The sequence below is a fragment of the Callorhinchus milii genome, unplaced genomic scaffold (assembly GCF_018977255.1).
Source record: "Callorhinchus milii isolate IMCB2004 unplaced genomic scaffold, IMCB_Cmil_1.0 Scaffold4, whole genome shotgun sequence".
NCBI classification, from domain to species: domain Eukaryota; kingdom Metazoa; phylum Chordata; class Chondrichthyes; order Chimaeriformes; family Callorhinchidae; genus Callorhinchus; species Callorhinchus milii.
The window spans coordinates 8,325,299-8,347,968 of NW_024704745.1; the positions used below are offsets into that span (position 1 = coordinate 8,325,299).

The 22,670-nt window shown below is 45.5% G+C and overlaps 1 protein-coding gene across 5 annotated transcripts; it reads left to right on the forward strand.

Annotated features, from left to right (window-relative positions):
• The first annotated feature begins 590 nt into the window (after positions 1-590).
• zgc:152951 (Thioredoxin_like and DUF547 domain-containing protein) lies at positions 591-20,847 on the forward strand. 5 transcript variants are annotated; one of them, XM_042334579.1, is made up of 10 exons: positions 821-1,053; positions 2,662-2,751; positions 5,025-5,283; positions 7,740-7,851; positions 13,368-13,441; positions 13,998-14,195; positions 17,336-17,473; positions 17,801-17,890; positions 18,833-18,976; positions 20,051-20,847. In XM_042334579.1, exons 3-10 carry the CDS (start codon positions 5,041-5,043, stop codon positions 20,174-20,176), a joined length of 1,125 nt encoding a protein of 374 aa, XP_042190513.1. In that variant the 5' UTR covers positions 821-1,053; positions 2,662-2,751; positions 5,025-5,040; the 3' UTR covers positions 20,177-20,847. The 5 variants fall into 5 exon arrangements, with proteins under 5 accessions (XP_042190514.1, XP_042190513.1, XP_042190512.1 ...); XM_042334578.1 differs by having other exon boundaries at positions 2,667-2,751; XM_042334580.1 differs by lacking the exons at positions 821-1,053; positions 2,662-2,751 and adding an exon at positions 591-665.
• Positions 20,848-22,670: the final 1,823 nt, after the last annotated feature.

Below are 22,670 nucleotides of genomic sequence, written 5' to 3' on the forward strand. Positions count from 1 at the left end.
TTACTATAACAAAAATAATCCTTGCATTTGGTAGAGCGCCTTATCACATCATCGTCGAGACGTCTCGAAGCGCTTCACAGAATATATTATAAAGTGGATTGGCTGTGTATTTTGTGGGTGAAATGCGGCAGACAATTTGCACAGCGGTGTCCCACAAACAGTCATGGATTGAGCTTCCAATGTAGGAAAGATAATTACATCTCCAATATTAAATTGTTATAATGTTATATTGTAAACTGTTTAAATGTAAATATTTTTGTCACACAAGTCTTCTGTTACAATATTGCAAAGCAAATATTTTGTTATGATATTGCAATATGGTTTAATGAATGAAGAATGAATTATAGTAAAGCTTAATATTATACTCTGCTGTACAATATTGTAAGAATAATTCGAACACCTTTATTGTAAATATTTAAATATCATTGCTGTGCAAGTGTGTGTTACGACAGTACAAAGCAAGTCTTTGTTGCACTGCAATGTGTTTGAATAACTCAGGATTCTGCTACAATATTGCAATGCAAGTGTACCATGTTACAACCAAAGCCTTTCACGTAAGTATTATTGCAATGCAAAGAGGGTGGGTGTTTCTCTTTGCTGTGTGATGAGCTTTGCTACAATACCAGGTGAGCTGGTGAACACGATCCAAGAATAGCTAAGAACAGGTAAGGTTGATGGCTGGCCCCCCAAAAAAAAGTCAGGAAGCTTGGGTGATGGATTTTGCAGTGTCATTTAGTTAGAGGAAGTAAAATGAGTTGTGCAAAGAGGAGGCTTTTGTGTGGAGAGAGGGAGGGAGGGAGGGAGGGAGTGGAGTGGAGGGAGGAAGAGGCTGGACTGGTGATGGGAGGGAGAGTGAGATGAACAGCTGAGGATAGCTGTGACTGCACTCAGTGCTGCAGTAGTCAAGCTGCTGAGTTCAGCAGAGGAAGGAAAGGATCGGTTTGCACCTCTGCTCTGCTGCTGTAAATATATATCTCCAGCAGCTGCTGCCTGGACAGGGCAGGGAAGAAAAGACGAAGAGAGGTTTGCAATAAAGTGAAGCAGTGAGAGAAGGTTAGATATGTCTGCAGCGATGTGCAACTTTTTAGAGTGGGGGGGGGGTGGGGGGGGGGGTGGTTCAGTTCATCAGCAAAGTGTCCCATTGGCAGATACAGCTACAAACACAGGTGGTAATGTCTGTGTAAGGTATGATTATGGCAGTTTGCTCAGGGTGAGCTTCAATGGCTTGCACCAAAGTGTACAGTACTGTATCAGTGTAGAAATTTAGCAATGCTCCAGGTAGAATCCCTGTGGGCGCACATTAATGTTAATAATAATGTTGTATTGTCTCAAAGAGCTTCACGGGATTTACTGTAAACCCGGTGACTATATTATTTTGTAAGCAAAACGGGGCAGGCAATTTCCCGCACAGCAACGTCCCGCAAGTAGTCGATAAAAATAATAATCCTTGAATTTGATGTAGCGCCTTATCAAATCTTCAAGACGTCTCAAGGCGCTTCGCAGAATATACTGTAAAGTGAATTGACTGTATATTTTGTTGGTGAAACGATGAAGCGAATGATCAGTTTTGTCGTGGGGTGGGACGGGAGGTGGGTGGGTGGGGGTATAGGCCAGGACACCGGGAGAGAGAAATTCCCTTCTCTTTTTGATTTGTGCCGCGGGATTTTTAACGACCATCTGAATGGGACCTCGGTTTCCCGTCTCATCTGACGGACGGCGCTTCTGACAATGCGACGCTCCCTCCAACACTGGAAGGGAGAGCCAGTCTGACACCTACAACAATTTGCCTGTGTTGTTTGTAAGCACCTTATCAAGTTGAAATGTTTCAAAGCGCTTCACAGGTAAATTGCTGTCTGGTGCTGTGGCTGTTGGTCTTCCAGGCAGGAGCTATGTTAGAATAATCGCAGGGTAGTTGTCACAATTTCTGGGCCATTGTCACAGTTGCTTTGTTGTTGTCACAGTGACCCGGCAGTGATCTCGACCTGATAGTCTAACCCTTTCCTAACGACTGCTCCTGGGAGTTGAGCTGAGGGCTGAGGCATTGCTTCACACACGTCCAAAAGAGACCATTGCAATCTGTTTGGCCACCCTGCCCTATCTCACATACCCAAACCAATCAATCCCCTTCGCCGTCAAGCGAAACAGTCCAAATTCTCTTCAACCCTGGGCAAAATGATCCCCGTGTTCACCATCCTCAGAATAAAATAGTTAAATCTGAATGACCTAAACCTAACCATCCCTGTTCTGACTTTGAGACTATGGCCCCTTTGTGCTCGATGTTTTGACGGTGTTGAATAAGGTAAAATAATAATAATAATGCTTACATTTTGCTACTGCCCCTTTCACGTCGGGAGGATGTCTGAAAGTGCTTCACAGGATATACTGTAAAATGTAGTGACTGTGGTTTTTGCTGTGTGCGCTGGGCTCCGTGCATTACTGCTGTGATCGGCAATTCTCTGTTTCAGATTTTAAATGTCTTAATAGCGCTTTATCACGTTGGCTAACCTGCACCAAATACTCACAAGATTTAGGTAAGCAGCATGTGTGCCTCCAGGTAGAGGGTATTCATTGGGTTCCATACAGATAAAGTAATGCGAGGGGAAATCATTTGAATAATATTATTGTTCAATAGTTTCTCAATTGAATGTTTTTTTTCCCAAGCGCAGGCACCAGAACTAACTTGCTTACTCACCGATTCCCTACATTTTACTATGAAGTGCCAGTGACTGCATTTGTAGGCGAACACGACAGGTAATTTACATGTCCCGCAAACAGCCATGTAGTGAATAACCAATTTAATCTGGGGCATTATTGGGAGAAACTCACTTCTGTTTTCAAATACTACTGCGGGATCCTTAACGTCCACTTGAATTGGCAGATGACACTTCAGTTTAATGTCTGACTTGAAGGACGGCATGTCCGATACTGTAACACTCCCCGTCAGCACCACACTGGAGCGTCAGTCAAGAATCTGAGCTGAAAGACTGTACGTGACTGACTCAGAGCTGAGATTGCTATCAAATGATCCAGGCTGACACCTCCACCCACTCTTTCCCACCTCCCATTACACAACCACCTGACTTGGTGTCCCACACCACCAGCATAAACCCCTTTGAGATATTCTGTGTGAAAAGGGATTACGTAAATCCAGATCATTATTGTTACCGAGGTATGTGGAATGGAAGGCTGGATGTGCCAAATAAATCACTCTCTTCAGAAATGGTGCGGAAACCTAGCAAATCCCATCCATCAATTTTCCCAGAACTGACTGGTACCAGGAGAGATATTGAATTAACCCCGAATGACCCGGACTGACACCGCTAAGCTGTCACGCTCAGCGAAGCACTGTAATTAAAGAGTCAACTCCATAGTGCTGTGCTTACCCTGCTTTTTAAAATTCTGCTCCCAGTGCGTGTACAAAGTACAAGGGTATTGTTTGCTGTTTGGCATTGTGTTTGCAAGTCCGTGGGGCTAATGCCATTTCGTTGGTTTCTGTGCCTGTTGCTTTCAGCCAGTGCGTCAATCGATTCAAAAGGCCCTCCGATACATCAGAGGAGGATTCAATGCTGTTTTCCTTGAATTTTCCCTGTTTTCCTTGTATTTGCTGGCTCGTTTACATGAATATTTTTTAAAAAACAACTTACATTTATATAGCATCTTTCACGTCGGAGGAGGTCCCAAGGCGCTGGACATTCAAGGACTTGGACCCGAGCGGGCGGTTCAGATCAGGAGGGGTGGAGGGCAAGGAAGTTGGGGGTAGGAGGGCGTCCAAAGGCATGGTTGAAGAAGAGTGTCTTGAGACGAGCCTTGAAGGAAGCAATGGAAGGGGCGAAGCGAAGGGACTGTGGGACGGACTGAGACGTCTCAAAGACGTAATAACTCGCTATGTCAAATGCAAGGATTAGTATTATTTGTAATTTGCTCTGAGACCTAATTCTACATGAAGGACACTATATCAGCGTGAATTGTCCTTAAAAGCTTCTGCAACTAGGCAGCTTCCCTCTAATTTTTGATGGGGTGAGAAAGGGAGCGGAGCAAGTTTGCATTATTCGCATATATTTTATTAAAAGATCTGGTACAAAACCAGTCTGTGTCAGGTACAGATAGAGGAAGGCAAGCAGGAAGTGTATCAATCCTGGTGTGTCTAGTTTACAACATCCTGTTTGAGGGTGTTTGAAGGATCTGAACTCCTCACCCTCCTGAGCTCTCCCTGACCCTCACCGAACCAGTGCACAATCTAGGCGTCCGGTTCGACCACCAGCTGTCCTTCCTCCCCCACATCAGGTCCCTGACTAGGACGGTCTTCTTCCACCTCCGTTACATTGCACTCCTCCAACTGTACCTTAACCCAAATGCAGCCAAAACCCTCGTGCATGCATTTGTCAGCTCCCGCCTGGATTATGCAAACGCTCTCCTCGCCGGTCTCCCCAGCTACACTATACAAAAAGTCCAGCTCATTCAGAAGTCTGCTGCCGGCATACTTACAAGCTCCGTGCTCACATCTCACCGGTGCTGGCCAGGTTCCACTGGCTCCCCATCACCGAACGGATGGACTTCAAGGTCCTCACATTCGTGTTCAAATCCCTTTACTCCCTGGCACCTCTCCGACCACCTCACTTCCCAATTCACCACCTGGCGCCTCCGCTCGACTGGCACCGGCCTCCTGCTCGTCCCTTGTACCCTCTGCCCCACCATCAGAGGTCGGGCTTTCAGCCACTACACCCCAAAACTCTGGAACACGCTCCCTCAATCCCTCCGCCCTGCCTCCTCCATTTTTTCAAGTCCCGCCTGAAAAACCTCTTTGACCATGCTTACCGCCATTCTCTCTCCCCAATCCCTTCACTGCCCTTCAAGGACCTTAGGACGGCCTCTCAATGTGAAAGGCACTATATAAATGCAATTTCTGGTTGTTGTTACTCCTGAGGAAAGGGAGGTGGGGTGGGAGGAGGAGGACAGAGGCATGCATACATTGCATACCGATCGCAACACACCTCTCTCACTCTCTCCCTCTCCTGTCTCTGCAGTTGCAGTGCTCATGAGATGGAGGAACCCACAGTGGTCACGCTGGTGGGCAGAGTCACAGTGTACACCGTTACCGGCTGCCTCCACTGCATTCGTACCAAGACTCGACTGGTGGAGCTGGGACTCCCCTACAGCGAGGTGGACTTGAGGAAACACCGGCATCTCCGGGAGAAAATCCGGGAGCTCACCGGACGTAGCACCGTCCCTCAGATCTTTTTCAACAATGTCCATGTTGGAGGAAACAGCGAATTTCAGAAAATGGTAGGTAACGATCTCTTTTCCGTGACGGTGGCAGGATTGGCGTTGCACCGTGTATGGTTTTCTGGTCTCTGTCGTGCCTGGTTGATAGCGCTCACTCTCACCTCTGAGTCGGTCACAAGGCTCTGGGTTGAAGCCCCATGTCAGGATTTTGAATTCACACGCTGCTGCTCCAAGTGAATTGTTGGAGGTGCTATCTTTCAGTTGAGACATTAAGCTGAGGCCCCTCTGAAACTGTTCAGGTGGGCACATTATTTGATAAGAGAAGGGAGTTCCCCCCACCCCCCGTGTCCTGACCAACAAACCCCCCACCCCCCTGATAACATTGATAATTCACTTCATGGCTATTTGCAGGAGGATATTGCTGTGTGCAATTTGGCTGCTGCGTTTACCCATAAAAATCCCACCTGCAATGATGCACTGCTCCCCCAACACTGCACTGGAGTGTCAGCCTAGACTGCGAGTTCAATGTCCCAATGTGCGGTCTGAGCCCACCACCTTCTTCCTGACTTGACGCAGAGAGAAAGAGTGCTATGAACTGATCCAATATGACGCCAAGGAAGGTGGATGGGAGTGGGTGGGGCGGGGGGGGGGGGGGGAGATGAGGAGTTTGAGGGGTAATTTGATGAAGGGATTTGGACAAAGCACACAAGTGGGTCAATCAAGAAGACTTGATCTTAATGTAGGGCAAAAGACGGGTTCAGGGTGAGCAGATTTCCTCTCAGAGAGGAAGTTTAAGAATTTTGGAATTTACTGCCTCAGAAAGCCAGATACATCAGGGGGAAGATTTGCCTGCAAACCCATTCAACAGTCAAAATAATCTGTGAAGTGCTTTGAGACGTTTCAATGTTACAGTATTGTATCAAATGCAAGATCCATTTCGCCCACCGAATATACAGTCAATTCACTTTACAGTGTATTCCGTGAAGCGCTTTGAGACGTCTCAAAGACGTGATAAGGCGCTATATCAAATTGCAAGGGTGATTATTATTATTATCTTATTTATCCCGTAACATATCTGAGACAATGCATTATTCCAGGTTTAATCTTATTTAGCATTTTACAGCACACAATACTCCCCTCGAAGAAGTCACTTTTCAAGGTTGAAGAGCCCTAGCTTATCTAATCGTTCTCATAGCTCAACCCATTTGAGCTACCAGCCTGTTTATATGAGAGCGTACAGTCAATAACAGCTTATCTTAGTGCAGCTCGAGGCACGAATTTGGACAGTGAGAGCCCACAATCATTCCTGTTCCCAATGTTAAGAACCAAAAGTTGACAAACCAGAATAAAACAGGTTCCACACTTCGGTCTGTGCTATGTATATTGCGAGCCCAACCCTCAGCTCGGGTCCAAATCCCTGACTGACCTGCACCTTGGGACGTCCTCCCGACGTAAAAGGCACTTTGCAAATGTAATTTGTTATTGTTGAAGAATAACACAGCCTGGATTGTGTTTAAGATTTACCATGTCTCATTCCTCCAATTGCATTGTTAAATCACTGAGTCTGGTCTAATCTGCAGCCTTTGATATTGCAAATTCTATGAAACACGCTCCAGCTTTTGTCCAAATGAAAATGTTATCTGGGATGGTTAAGCTACATTTCCTCTTTCTATAAAATCCCACTCAGCATCCAGTCGTGTGGAACAGGAAGCAATAATACTAATCCTTGCATTTGATATATACAGCACCTTATCACATCACAATATCTCAAAGAATGATACAGATTTCACTGTGAAGTGCAGTATGACTGGGTTATAGTAGGCAAACGGGGCAGACAATCTGCATGCAGCAACGTCCCACCAACAGCCATGAAGTAAATGATAAATTTTATCTAAAGGATTGCTCGGGCCAGGCCACTGGAGAGAATCTCCCTTCTCTTTTCAAAGAGTGCTATGGGATCTTTAAAGTCCACCTGAACAGGTAGGCAGATCCTCAGTTTAAAGTCCACCTGAACAGGTAGGCAGATCCTCAGTTTAACGTTTCATCGGAAGGGTGGCATCTCTGTCAATGCCCCTGCATTGAAGAAGAAGTTAAATGAAACCTAAGTTAAAATACAGCAGCCCCTTTGTCACTTCGGAGATCTGGAAATCTTTCCTTTTTCTAAGATCTCCTGTTATTCTTAAATGCAGTCACAGTGCTTCAATTGTTGGACATTTGGGTAAAAATTCCATTCAGTGCTCCGCTGATCTCCAAAAGCATGTAGGTGTGTAGTGCTGAAGAGAATTTTTTTTTTTAATCCCCATTTTCCCTAATAATACTGTATTAGAGCTTGGACTCTAAGGAGACTAAATTTCCAACTTAGTGCTTGAACCCACGACCTTCTAACTCAGAAGCGAGAGCCAGGCTGCCATCTGCACAGGAACATGTAGCTGATGCTTTATGTACAAAACTGAGGAACGTCACACCTGTATTTGGTGTCTGCTGAAACTGCAAAACGCTTCCTTTTTTTTGACAAGTCAAAGGAAGAGCTTGACAGACTGATTGAATTGGTGAAGAACGAAGAGCTTCCTCCAAATGCCCCTCCACTTCCCGACATGACTGAAGAGGAGGACGATACCAGAGATGCAGGTTTGTGACGCAGAAAGAAAGGACTTGGTATTTCTTTAGCACCTTATCAAGTCCAAATGTCTCAGAGTACTTAAAATTGCTGTTGAGTGTTTTTATAAGGTAGACATTTTGCAATACAAACATGAGATGAATGGTCAACTTTACCTGGGGAACTGTTGGCCAGGACACCAGAAGAAATTCCCTTCTCTTTTCCAATAGTGCCGTGGAGATATTTAACATCCGCCTGAGAAGGCAAACGGGACCTCGGTTTAATGCCTCATCCCCACGGACCCCACCTCTGTCAATGCAGTGCTCCCCCTGCACTGCACCAGTGTGTCCTGACAATTGATTTTGAACCCACAACCTTCTTGTCAACAAAATCCTAGCGCACTCTGGTACTCCTAGCGCACTCGTGGAGTCCTGTGGCTCAGTGGTTAGAGCACTCGCTTTGCAAGTGAGAGACATGAGTTCATTTCCAGGCAGAGGGCGAAACCTTGGGCAAGTTTCCTTACTCCACACAGAGCCTAATAATAATCCCTCCAAAACTAAAAACAATAATAAATTGGTCATTTTCAATCTACGACTGTTTGTGGGACATTGCTGTGCGCAATTGGCTGTCGCGTTTGCCCACAAATATACAGTCAATTCACTTTACAGTGTATTCTGTGAAGCGCTTTGGGACGTCCTCCCGACGTGAAAAGCGCTATATCAAATGCAAGGATTATTATTATTATTACAATTGTATCACCAAATCCAGACAGGAGGCTGAATTGTCTTTGCTTTAATGTCTAATCACCCCTCACTAGAATACAGTAAGATGAAGGTTTATCAACTGAATATTGTTGAGACAGACTGGAGGAAGCTTGCTGCTGTGAACTTTTTATGGCAGCTTAAAATACAAATAGAGATCCTGTTATTCACACTAATGGGTTCCCAGCACCAGACCTTGGCTCTTGCCCAACCAGTCCTTAACACTCTCTGGAATTAGGAGAGCAGAGTGCACCCCTCAACGGTTTATTTTCCAGAAAGTGAGCCATTTCTGTACGTAAGGTGTTAAGCACATGTGGTTTAGGTGGTAATCTTAAACCTGGTGATGGGTTTCCGTGTGAGGCAGACGCCTCAACAGNAAAAAAACACAAGTGAAAAGTTTTCGCACGGGAGGGAGTCCGTTTGCCCAATCGGTGCAGTGCTAGGCTGAGATCCAGTGAATCACCAGCGTTTCAAGCCTTTTTTGGCTAAACTGTACAAAATCTGATGAGTTCTCTCTCCTAGTATGAGACTGGGTCTCAGATTGACCACTGCTAGTGGATAAGAGAAACCAAGCAAGTGTGTCAGGCCCTTCCCCCAACCCACCTACAATTCACCATTTACATTTTATCTCCCTCTGCCCTCACACCCACCCCAGCGTTCTCTCACTGAAATCCCAATCGGGGTCTGGAATCAATGAGATTGGCGCAAAAGTCCCTAAAATAAGTTATCGTTTCCTTTTGGCAGAAGATAACACTCTCATCTCTGAGTCAGAGTCTTGTGGATCCAAATGTCCAGGCCTCCTGTGATTTGCGTTACAGAGCTGAAATGTGAAAGAGATGAATACGCAGACATTGTTGTGGAGTTCAAGCAGGCTGGTATCATCGGCACCAACAGGTCAGGTCTGAAAGTTCACAAGCACACTTCAGTGGCAGACAGTTAGTGAAGTGGATGAATAATAACAAAGGTTTCGGTGAGTCTACAATTCACCATTTACATTCTATCTCCCTCTGCCCCCACACCCATCCCAAGCTTTTTCAGGCTTGTTGTTGGAAGTTTTCATGATAATCTCTTGAAACCCTGGGGCCTTATCTCCTCTGCGCTACATTCACTTTTCCTTTGAAACTAAATGCTTTCCTTCACCTTTGATACATTGCCCGCCTCCAGCTCTATCTCTAGAGACACAACGCTGCTCAAACCCTGATCCACACTTTCGTCACCTCCGAGCTGGGTTTCTCCAACACTCTCCTCCCCAGCTTTACTGCCCCAGTTTTACTACCCCAGCTTTACTCTCCACAAGTTTCAGCTCATCCAAAAGTGTGTTCCCTCCCATCCTTCACTTGATTTCCGGGCCTCTGCCTAAAATCTGGTTTGATTTGGTGGTCAACAGTTATGTTTGTTCCTTATAAAAAAGGAAATGTTATGTTTGTTCCTTGTGTAGTCCTGTAGCTCAGTGGTTAGGGCACTCACCTCGATGTGAGAGGAACTGGGTTCGATTCCCAGCAGGGCAAACCTTAAGCTTGTTTCCTTGCTCCACGCGCCTCAGTTTACCTAGCAGTAGGAACCCAGTTGTTCGTTGATTGGACGATCGCTTTTCCTGGCATAATAATCCCTTATCAAATGTAAGGGTTATTATTATTAAAAAGAGAAAACAAACAATACTTTTAGAAATGCCATGGTCCAGCGAAAGGGACAAGGGGAAGTGGGTTCAATGCTGTGAAGGGAACAAACAAGGAAGTTTGTTTACATCTTAGGGGATCAACAGCCAGAACGGGATTTAGTAATTGAAATTAAAATAAAAAAGCAGGAGGTGCTGTAAAGTTACTGAAAATTAATATTGAGTCTCCTTGTACTCTGTCCAGGAATGTGGGAGAGGTGTTAGCTACACCTCCCAGTGTGAGAGGAATAGTCACGTCTTGGCTCGACAGGTTTTTGTTGTTGAGCTGCTTCACTGTGACTCAGCCTTTTAACAGGAACGCAAGTCAGTGTGATTTTCTCAAAAAGATCTTTAGTGTTTAATACCTAACAGAACGATTTATGGGTTTGATGTTATGCCACAGAAAGTCTAACATCCGATTTAAACCATTCCTTCGGCAGTCTTATAGTGTCTTTCGCTTATGGTGAACTCCCTTCATGCCCTGGCAGCTCCCTACCACTCTGACCTGCTTACTTCCCAACCCACTACCTGTCGCCTCTGCTCGACTGGCTCCTGCCTGCTGCTTGTCCCTAGTGCCCTCCGTTCCACCAGCAGCCAGTACGACCCCAAACTCTGGGACACTCTCCCTCAATCCCTCCACTTTGCCTCCACCTTCCTCATCTTTAGGCCATGCCTGAAGACCTTCCTCTTTGACCGTGTTTACAGTCACCTTCCCCCAGCTCGGCGTGGTGCTCCGCCACTGTCAAGCGCTTTGGGACACTAACCTGGGTGAAGGGCGCTTTATAAATGCAAGTTGTTCTGGTTGTCTTAAAAGGCTGGGAGCAAAGCAATTGAGTCAGCAGGTAGAACTCCCACCTCTGGGTCAGAAGATCTCGGATTCAAGCCACAAAGTCACTGCAAAGAGGGAGCCTACCTAATAAAGGCTAAATTATTGACTGCCCCTTAATGGAGAATCTCCAGTAGACAAAGCCAGGAAAGCTTGGGATGGGCTGAGAGAACTGAGGTCAGGGGGAAGGATCACTCATCAGATAATAAGCCTTTTCTTAAACTCTGTCCAGGAATGCAAACCTAGCACTCCCTATTCATCTTGCACAGACTCATGATCCTTGCACAGAGCCTAGGCTTTAGGTCATAATCTGGACAACAGGCTGAACAACAACAAATCACATTTATATAGCGCCTTTCACCTTATGCCACCGCTAGGAAGCTGGAAGACGATCTAGATGGACCTCGGTCTTTCTTTGTCTAGCATTTCTTATGTTCACGTTGGGAGGACGTCCCAAGGCGCTTGATAATCAAAGATTTGCACCTGAGCTGAGGGTTGGAATCAAGAGAGGTGGATGACAAGAAGGGGTGGGTAGGGAAGATGACCGAGGAGAACTTAAAAGTGGCAGAGCACGACACCAATCCGGGGAGAAAACGGTTTTGACTATAGGCACAGTCAAAGAGGAAAGTTGTCAGGTGCGATCTGAAGATAGGCAAAGAGGGGGCAAAGTGGAAAGTTTGAGACAGAGAGTTCCAGAGTTTCCGCGTGTAGTGGCTGAAGACACAAAACTAAGTAGTAAAAAGAGACAGGCAAATTAAGTGAATAACTCTTCCCGCAGTACTGAGGTGGGAAGCCCATAGTCATATAAATGAGAAAGATAGCACTACAGAGTTTGAGATTGATGCCTCAGATTGTTGCTGTTGCTTGCCTTGCCTTTTGTGCTGTTGACGTTTCTTCAGCAGATGATAATTGGACACACTGTTTTCGTTCATTGAAACTTTTAAATTTTATTTGTAGATGAAGGTAAGGCAGTTGATGTGGGAAAAAAATTGGTAAGCAAAAAGTTTATAAATCCTTTGCATGGAAAGCCAGAGTTTGAAGACAGTGATGCTCTGTACAAATTGGTAGAACATGACAAGGCTGCAGCGTTAAACATTGGAACTACAGCAGAATGCTATTCTGTACCAGGTACGTGAGATGCCCTTTCTAATTTCAGTGCTGCTTTGGAGATCTCCTATGCTAGTGCACCGGTCTGGCTCAATTGGGAGCACTCTCACCTGAGTCAGAAGGTTGTGGGTTGAAACCCTCCTCCCACCTCCACCCCACTTAGGGACATTGAATTTACATAGTCTACATAGTCTGGGTTGATACTCCAATGCAAATGCACTGCAATGTCGTAGGTTCCATCTTTTGGATGAGACCTAAACCAAGGTCCCTTCTGCCTGTTCGAGTGGGCGTTAAAGATACCATGGTTCTATTCGAAAGGAGAAGATAGTTTCTTCCAGTGTCCTGTCCAACAATCCCTCAGATAAAATTGGTCACTCACTCCGTGGCTGTTTGTGGGGCATTGGTGTGTGCAAACCGGCTGCTGCGGTCACCTTTAAAAATATTTTCACTTCCCTTTACAGTAAATCCTGGTGAAGGTTTTTGAGACGTCCTCCCGACATGGAATGTGTTGCATATCAAATGCAACGATTATTTATTATTATTATTATTTCATATTTTGTGTCAAATTGCAACTCAATGTCTAATTTTTCTATAAGTCATTTTTCTGTTTCCCATGCTTCCTGTCACCTTTGAAAATTGTCCTGGCTAAAATCCTCTCAATAATGAATGCCAGGGTTTGGACCATTTCATTGGCAAAGGCAATGGGTAACCGAAATTCTATGCATAATGATAGCTGTCGTGGAGAGTCCTGCCTGGCTGCAGTTAGCGAGGGTGAAATGCAGTGGGTTGGCTGATCTGAAGATTGCGTCTGCCGAGTAATTGTGGCTCACAGGGCTTTCAAGACTCAGGAGCAGTATTTGTGATCGGGTAGAGTGACACATATTGTTAAACCCTCTTAACATAACAGCACTGAGTTTCTCTATTTAAGAATAAAATGCATCAAAATGAGTCATACCGTTAAACCAGGATATGAGTGAATGTCGATCAGTGACATAATAATGCTAACCAGAAGTGTTTTGGGTCATGAGCAATTTTCTGACTCACCAGGACAGGGTATTAAATAGAAGCTGTAAATTCTTTAAAAAATGCTAAGTTCTCCTCATTTTCCCCCCTTCATTGAAAAAAAAGCAATGACATTGTGAAAAATGTCTGTTGTTTGTCTTTTTTGTTAATGTGCTCAACAATTTTCTCATACTTTAGCTACAGAGCATTCCGAGGCTATGAGAGAGTTGGTTCTGAATCTATATGCGGAATATATTTCGCCTGATGGCAAGGTTAGTCAATGTTCCCGTTGTTCACAGTATTCTTTACAGTTGAATCGTTAGAATAATAGAATTCTACAGCACAGAAGGAGGCCATTTGGCCCATCGTGCCTGTGCTGGCTCCTTGAAAGCGCTAAAGAAAGCATTAAACCTTTCCGTTCCAGATGCATATTCATTTCCATGTGTAGGTGGCTGGGGTACATATGTGGAACTCTTATCTTAGTGCATAGAATGAGCCGAATGTGACAAAAGAACATACGGCATGGAAGCAGGCAACTCGGTCCAGCCAGTCCGTGCTTTGTTTATTCTCCACATGAGTCTCCACCCATTCCTTTCTCCCTCCCTCCCATACTATTCTGCTCTTCCTAGTTTCCTCTTGAATGTATCTATACAGTCTGATTCAAGCACTGCTTCAGGCAGCGAGCTCCAAAATCTCATTACCCTATGCGTGCAGTATTTCCTCCTATCAGGGTGAAGTATTTCCTCCTAAAAATTATGGGACGGGATGGGTCAGGACTGGGTGACACAGGTTAGATTGATGAACAGCCGTTTTGCTTTCCCATTGTAGAGGGTGGATTACAAAGCCATGGCGAAGTCCACCATGTTTCAGTCGTACTGCCAGCTCGCAATCCAGCTTCAACGAGTGGAAGTTGACAATCTGACCAGAAAGGAGAAGCTCGCCTTCTTTATCAATGTGTACAACGCCTTAGTGATCCACGCACAGATCATCTATGGACAGCCCAAAAATGTGTGGCAACGATACAGGGTAAGAGCGTGCATGGGAAATGTGTTGCTTTTCTTTTAAAATTCTTAGTTGGTGTGTGCTTTAACAACGAATACACCAGGCTGCTCCTCTAGTGGATAATAATAATCGTTGCATTTGATATAGGGCCTTATCACGTTATTGAGACGTCTCAAAATGCTTCACAGGATATACTGTAAAGTGTAAAGTGACAAATCCATGCCCTGGCTTGTGGGATCAGTGTACATTCCTCAGAAGCTACAGTGGGTCTGATCTCAGGGGGAAATCCTTAAGGCTCTGGGTAACTCACTAGATGGCCTCACAGGNTTTTTTTTCTGATTGTCCGTTGCTCTTTATGGACTGGATTGGGGTATGTCAAAAGCAGAACTTCAAAGGCGGATCAAATCCCTTTGCCAACGGTGCTCTCTGCTTCAGTGCTGAGCTTTTCTAATTACGTGGCACCAGCGTGGAGTTCAGAGTGGCACAGCAATCAATTGCATGTTTGTGAGTGACTTGGAGCGTCCTACTCTCTCCAATTGAGTTGTTCAGCTTCGGAGTCACTGGGAGACTTCAAGCTTACAGTCCAGGCTGGCACTTCACTGCAGTCATGGCTGGGAGATGCATTCTCAGAAGAACCGTACTTTAATGAGATATTAAAAATGACCACCTGTTCAGCTGGATGTTATACAACCCGTGGTACCATTTGAAAAGAGGAAGGAATTCCTCCCAATAACCGACCAGGTAAAATTGATCATGACAAAATAGTATGCAAAATTGGACCACAAATTGTTCACTCATCTCTACAGCCTCTCCTCCACCTTCAACTCTCTCGTCCCGCTGAAATTCAGGACCATCTCCAAACCCACCCGATCCCCCTGGTACAACAACTATCTCCGCTCCCTAAAAGCCCAAACCCAGCTGCCTGAGTTCAGATGGCAGAAAATTGACCTGACAGTTCACCGCCAACTGTGGCTCGAGCATCTCCACAGCTACCGCCGTTCTTTGACGGGTACGAAAACGGCCTTCTACTCCAACATCATCTTGGAGGCAAAAAACAACACCAAAGTCCTTTTTTCCACCACCCACTACCTCCTTTGTGCGCCCCCTCAGGCCTCCGCAATCTTCACATCCAATGCCATGTGCAAGGAGGTCATGGTCATCTTTTCATCCAAAATACATAACATCCGCCAGGCAGCTCATTCTCCTGCCTCTTGTCACCCACCACCATCCCCTCTCTGTCTCCCTCACCCTTCCTATCATCGCCTCCTACCACGACCTACCCCATCCTACATTCCTTCCTCCCCATCTCTCCTTCCTCCCTCTCACCCACCATCACTTCCATGTAACCCACCACCTGCTGCCTCGACCCCCTCCCCACCACCTTGCTGGTCACCCAGCTCCCCCTCCTCTGCCCACTAGTGGCTGATGTCATCAACCAGTCCCTCTCTGGATCAGTCCCTGCCCCCCTCAAAACTGCTGTCATCACCCCCCTCTTCAAAAAACCTTCCCTAGATCACTCAAACTCCAGCCACTACCGCCCTATTTCAAACCTGCCCTTCCTCGCTAAAGTCCTAGAACACGTTGTTGCAAATCAACAACACCTCTCCTCCCTCTCCCTCTTCGAACCCCTCCAGCCCGGTTTCCGTTCTGCCCACCGTACAGAGACTGCGCTTGTGAAAGTCTCAAATAACATCCTCCCTATCTGTGACCAGGGCTCCCTCTGCCTCCTTGTTCTCCTGGACCTCTCCACTGCTTTCGACACAGTTGATCACGCCATCCTCCACCACCGCCTTTAACTCCGTCATCCACCTCAGTGGGACCGCACTCGCCTGGTTCGAGTCCTACCGGCTGGAGTCAAACCGCCAGCAGTACATCTGCACAAACGCCTTTTCCTCCGCTCCCACCCAGTTACCTGCGGAGTACCCCAAGGATCCATCCTTGGCCCCCTCCTCCTTCTGATCTATATGCTCCCTCTTTGGGGTGTCATCCACAGACATGGGATTCACTTCCACATGCATGCGGACGACACCCAACTCAATTTTTCCACCTCAGGTTGCGACCCCCAGTCCCCTGATGTTCTGTCAGCCTGCCCGTATGAATTTCCTTCAGCTGAATGTTGACAAGAATGTTGACAAGACGGAAGCCATACTCTTTGGCTCTCGTCAACGTGTAAAATCGCACGGTTCTCACCTCCTCCACCTACCCGACCTCCCCCCTAAAACTCTCCGAACCCGTACGCAACCTAGGCGTCAGGTTCGATCTCCAATTATCCTTCTTCCCCCACACCCGGTCCCTCACCAGCACCGCTTTCTTCCACCTCCGACGCATCGCCCGTCTCCGCCAATACCTCACTCCAAAAGCTGCTGAAACCCTGGTTCATGCCTTTGTCACCTCTCGGCTGGACTATTCAAATGCCCTCCTCACCGGCCTCCCCTCCACTACCATCCATAAAATCCAGATTATACAAAACTCTGCCGCCCGCATTCTCACCCGCACCAAACTCCGCTCCCCAAATACCCCAGTCCTCGCCAGACTGCACTGGCTGCCTGTCCCAGAGAGGATTGACTTCAAGATCCTCAACCTTGTCTTCAAGTCACTCCACTCCTCTGCACCCATCTACCTCTCTGACCTCCTCTTTCCTCACAACAGTGCCCGTTGCCTTCACTCCACCGGGTCTGGTCTCCTCCTCATCCCCCGAATCCTCTGGTCCACCATCGGCGGCCGTACCTTCAGCCACTACTACCCGAGGCTCTGGAACTCCCTTCCTCACTCCCTTCACCTCGCCCCCTCTCTTCCTATTTTCAGGTCTCAGCTGAAGACCTTATCTTTTCGACCAAGCCTTTGGTCACCTTCCTCCCCTCCTCCTGGCTCGGCCCAGGGATCCGTTACTGTGAAGCACTCTGAGACGCCGTATGGCGTGGAGGGCGCTTTATAAATCCAAGTTGCTGTTGTTGTTACAGCAAATGCTCTGAAGCACTTTGAGACATTCCCTCTCCATTGAAGTGAGAGGCACTATAACAAATAGAAGGATTAATATAGTGTTACATACACTTATCCCTAGAACCACTGGTTAGAGTTTTAAATCTGATTATTTACTTTAGGAGATGGTGGGAGGAGTATAAAACAGTTGCTTTTTATTAACCGTGGTCCTTTTCTCATTTCAGTTTTTTAATATTGCAAGTTACGTGATTGGCGGGGAGATTTTTTCCCTGCAGTCCATCGAAAATGGCGTCCTCCGTGCGAACCAAAGGGGCATAGCTCAGATAATGAAACCATTCTCAAGCAGCGATCCCCAACTGAAGGTCAGTTGTCCTTCAGACAAGACGTTAAATCGATGTCCCGTCTGCCTGCTCAGGTTAAAGATCCACATGGTGCTATTTGAAAAGAAAAGGAAGTTTTTGTAGCTAAGAGAAAATCTGCTACGTACATAAGGGAAGAGGGGAATAGGAGGGTTTGGGAGTGTAACCACTGGGATGGCCTAACTGGGTCAAGTACTATGTATCCAAATATGCAATGCCCCAGAGCCTTGGGACGGACGTCCTCCTGACGTGAAGTGTATATAAATGTATAATAATGGATATAAACTTTGTGGAATTTTTTTTAAACACGACTCTGGTTTGTCTCCTCAGATTGCACTGATGGAACCAGAGCCACTCATTCATTTTGCTTTAAATTGTGGAGCTCGAAGCTGCCCTGCAATACAGATATTTAATGCCAAGGTACTTTGCTGCTAATGTTTAACCTCCAAAGTAAAGTTACGTAGTTGTAGTGGCAGCGTGAGACAATTGCTGATGATGGAGCTGTGGCTGTGAAACCGAGTTTTGGCAAACACATCATCAAATACAATAAAAAATGCAGCCTGGATATTGACAGTTTGATGACTCAAGTGGTAGTGACACGTTAAGGCAGGGCTGAGTTATCAGGAGTTTACTGTATAAATCTTCATCTTTTTTGTCAGCTAAGGATCTGACACATACAGGAACCCATCAGCTTGCTTGAGTATCCAAATCAGACAGAGCTCCAAGTATGCATGCCACCTACGCATGGAAATTTCCCTGTGTCTGGAACTGTAATGTGTACACTCTGCAGCTTTCTCTGGAAGGAAGTATCTTACTTAATCTAATTCCAGAAAGCACAGTGAGTTACTGCAGGAGTTCACCAGCTAAGACTGCATAACTTACCATTGCTTGTCTGGCTAGGACAACCCGACCCAATAGGGCTTTGGGTTGAAGGGTTAACAATCCAGGGTTATTATAAGACTGAACAAAACAGCTTGATGCAAGAGGCAAGATGTGGAAAGGCACATGCGACTTCTTAATGCAAGATTGTGAAACTTTACTGGCGAAACTAATAGAAAAACAGAGAAGTGGCTGAGAGCGTTCAAGATTTTAGTGTGTTCAGAGTTTAAAGGATGTTCATAGACCCACTCCATCTGGTTTTCACTTTATCAAATAATGAGTTTTTAGTACAGAATGGGGCAAGTCTATACCTGTTCAGGTGGACATGAAGGACTGCTGCAGACATTCTGGCTAATAATCCCCCACATAAAATTGATCATTCCCTTCATGACTGTCTGTGGAATATTACTGCGAATAGGGTGTCTTGACATACGAAAGTGTAGAATATGGAAAAAAATTACTTCAAATTTACTTCAAATCCAGGATGTCGATGCGTTGCTGATTACCGCTGCAGAAGGATTCCTCGAGGGGGACGATGGTTGCTCCGTTAACTTGGGCAAAAGGGAAATCCGTTTGAGCCAGATTTTTAAATGGTACAAGGTTGATTTTGGAGGAACAGATAGAAAGGTAATGGAGCGATGATGATTCGTAATATTTGGTGTCATTTCAGATGTGAAGAGAACACAGTTGTCCAGTGTACAATTGTGCACGTATAGTGGCAGTCGGTAGCACTCTCGCTCACATCAGATCGTTATGGGTTCAAACCCCACATCAGGACTTTGAACTCACATAGTTCAAATATAGTTTGTTAGTTCACATAGTTTGTGGCTGATGCTCCACAAGCATTGGGCCATGTACTGCATTGTTGTTGGTGTCGTCTTTGGGTGCCGTCTATACCTGTTCAGGTGGACATGAAGGACTGTTGCTGGTATTCTGGCTAATAATCCTCCGCATAAAATTGATCATTCCCTTTATGACTATCTGTGGAACATTACTGCGCACAAATTGGTTGCCACATTCACCTACCAAACACAGTCACTGCCTGTTACAGTTAAGCCCGTGAAGCACTTGGAGCTGTTCTCTCCCCACATGAAAGTTGCTACATCAAATGCAAGGATTCTTTATTGTATATTAATTCATATTCCAAAACCACTTGGCTCACAGGATGATTTAGACTCCTGCTCCTCGCGATTGTTAATCTGGGTCAACAAAATTCCTCAAAAAGATCAATCTGAGATCAATCAAGTATTAGTATTTTGAGGCTATTTAAGAACCTAGCCAGTCAATTGGACTGGACTTCCAGGGCACTTTGAAAGGAACACAGGGAGGAAAAGAAGGTGTTCATCTGCATAACAATGATAGTCACTACACTTTACTGTATATCCTGTAGGAGTTTCTCCTAGTGTCCTGGCCTATAATCCCCCCAAAAAATTGATTCGCTCACTCCATAGTTGTTGGTGGGACTTTGCGGTGTCCCACCAAAAACAGTAACAAAAAACACTTTCCAGTATAACCTGTGAAGCCCTTTGAGACATTGTGATGACGTGATAAGCTGCTATAGCAAACGCAATGATGATAATTCCGAGAAGCGCTCTGAGACATCCACCTGTGGTGAAAGCCGCTGTATCAAATCTATTATTATCAAATTTATTATCACTATTGATCTTTTTTTAAAAAATTTTCATTGTGTTTCTTCTTTAGGTGGCAGCATGGGTGTACAACCACATGGCAGACGGTATCAAAAAGCGGGACATGAAAAAGCTTCTGGACAGTTCAAGTTACAAACTCTCTTACCTGCCCTATGACTGGCGATCAAACGCTAAGTAATAACGGCAAGTGGGCCTGTAGACCCTTTGCCCAGGCTGCTTACAGATTTGAAACTTTCTATTGCTCTTACAATGAAATGTGTTGGGTGTATGGGTACACTGTTCAAATTCTGATCAAGAATTGGTTTAAACAATGGGGGGTGGGGGAGCTATATTTTTCTCCCTGACCCCCATTTCAGTGTGTTTGATTACTAATTTTTGTTCCTCCATTCAACGAGGAGGGTTCTACGGCAATTCTCTTAGCACTTCACAAGGGGCTATTATTCCCGAGTGACGAATAGAAGCAGGGTATTTGGCTGCAGGATGGTGGGGGTTGGGGGGGGATTGCATTGTAAACAATGCCAGATTTGCCCCTCATTGCATGCATACATTTCACCAGGGGGCTTTGAATAATGATCACAACAGGTAATCCTGGTTGATTTTCTACTCATTGATTCAGGAGCACTGACGCCAATTGCATCACTGCTTCCACCCCCTATCCAGGTAAGATCGGCTAACTCAGGAAAGACTTGAAGTACCATCCTGTGACTTTGTCTGTAGGCTCCAGTGTTGCACCATATGGGGCCTTTGCCTGTGGGTGGGGGAAGAGAAATCTTTCAATGGAATCCTACCTAGAAGTGATGCTATGCATTTACCTGCTTTTGCGCTCATATTAAAATGGATTGTAAAGCAGTTTCATTGCATTTTGCTAATTGTTATTTTTAAGCACTCAGACTCTATCCCATGTGAAGAAGAGCGCTATATAAATGCAATTTGGTGGTGTTGTTTATGGGTATTTGGGCAACTGAACACATCTGACTGTTATACAGATATGCACATATTGCATTGACACTTCAACCAGTGCACACTTACATTTTATCCTCCGTCTCAAAAGTGGTTCCACAAGTAATTGCTTTCAAATGCAGTGAGTTTTTGGAGGCAAATAGTAGTTATTTGCATCTGCAAGGTTCCAAAAAACAGCCTTGGGGATTGGGGGTTAGATCATTGGAAGATTGTTTGCTGGGACATCAGGAAAAACTGCCTTCTCTTTTTGAAGTGTCTAACCTGCTCTGGAAAAGACAGATGTGTCCTAAAATGGGCTAATAGAAAAGTGTGGAAATATTTGCCAAAAATTGCAGAGCTTTTGCCAAAGTTGTGCGGACAATTGCAGGCAAGTTTGCTACATTTTGCAGAGAATTGTGGTGGGTTGATTGGTGCTACTGAGGGACGCATTTTGTGAAACAACCCGGATTAAAAACTATCGGAATATGTTTCCCGAACATGTTCTTATGTTTAAAATACTAAAAATGTCAATTTGAATAGTTCAGCAAGAATGTATCAAAAATTGGCCGCAGGAGCTCCGTTTAGTTCCGGGCTCGCGAAGTTTCCGCGATCCCACTCCCCGCGACATGCATGTGCAACCAGAGCCGTTTCTCCCACAGTAGCAGCATCAAGCAAACAGCGCACAGAGCCCTGGAGCCTAGCACACTGTATACAGATATGTAGCGGAGTGGGTGTTTGCAGCGGATTCCGCTGAAAAAGTGGGGGCGCACTTTTCCACTGGCCCAGCTGTTGACCCATCTAGTCTACGCGTACATCTTCCCAAAAGATTTCTTCTGCACATCTCTTTCTGCACATCACCCTCTAGCCTTGGATCATGCTCCAGCCATTAATTATCTTTGTGTGTAAAGTAATACTTACTAAAATGGTGTGTCCTAAAATTTCCCTTCGCAAGCTTGAGCCTATGAAACTGGTCAAATAAATAATTCTCTTTTGTGGGCAAAACATGGTAGCCAGTTGCCCACACAGCAAAATCCCACAAACAATCACGGAATGACTCACTAATTTTATTTTGGGGAATGTTGCCGGGACACTAGGGGAAACTCCTCTTTTCAAAATAGTGCCCTGGGATCTTTAACGTCCACCTGAACAGGCAGATGTGATCTCAGTTTAACATCTCATCTGAAGGATGGGTTGCTCCTCTACTCCTCTTAAGTGCCTATTATCTGGGCCAGGGATAACTGGGGTCTATGGACCACAATTTGGCCCACGTGATTATTCTATGCACACATAATGTGGCCCCCGGCTGCAGGTCTACACTATAGACGGCTTATTTTTCCTGCCTAAGTGAACTGCTTTGCATTTTTCTATGTTACAACACATTGAATTTATAACGCATCTTTCACACTGGGAGGACGTCTCAAGGCGCTTAAACTTCTGTCTGTCCGTCTATTCTGCTTTATGTCTTCTTGCATTGTTCTGCAACCCTCTTCGCTGTTTACCACACCGTTAGTATGGTGTTATCTAAAATCCTGACACCATACGTATACCTGAATCCAAATCATTCACGTACATGGTGAACAGTCGCAACACGGATCCCTGCGGAACGCCACCTCTCGCCAGCCCGAGAAGCTCCCACAACTGCTACCCATTGCTTTCGGTTTCCAAATTATTCTTTAATCCATTCGAGATACCTCTCCCACGATTCCACATGCCCCTATGTTAATCATGACCTC

Excerpts from the sequence above, each read along its gene's own strand:
- zgc:152951 (XM_042334580.1), top strand. The coding sequence starts at position 5,041 with ATGGAGGAACCCACAGTGGTCACGCTGGTGGGCAGAGTCACAGTGTAC. Across the intron at positions 13,442-13,997 it reads ATATTTCGCCTGATGGCAAG|AGGGTGGATTACAAAGCCAT; the intron begins GTTAGTCAATGT and ends TTCCCATTGTAG. Across the intron at positions 17,474-17,800 it reads GCAGCGATCCCCAACTGAAG|ATTGCACTGATGGAACCAGA; the intron begins GTCAGTTGTCCT and ends TTGTCTCCTCAG.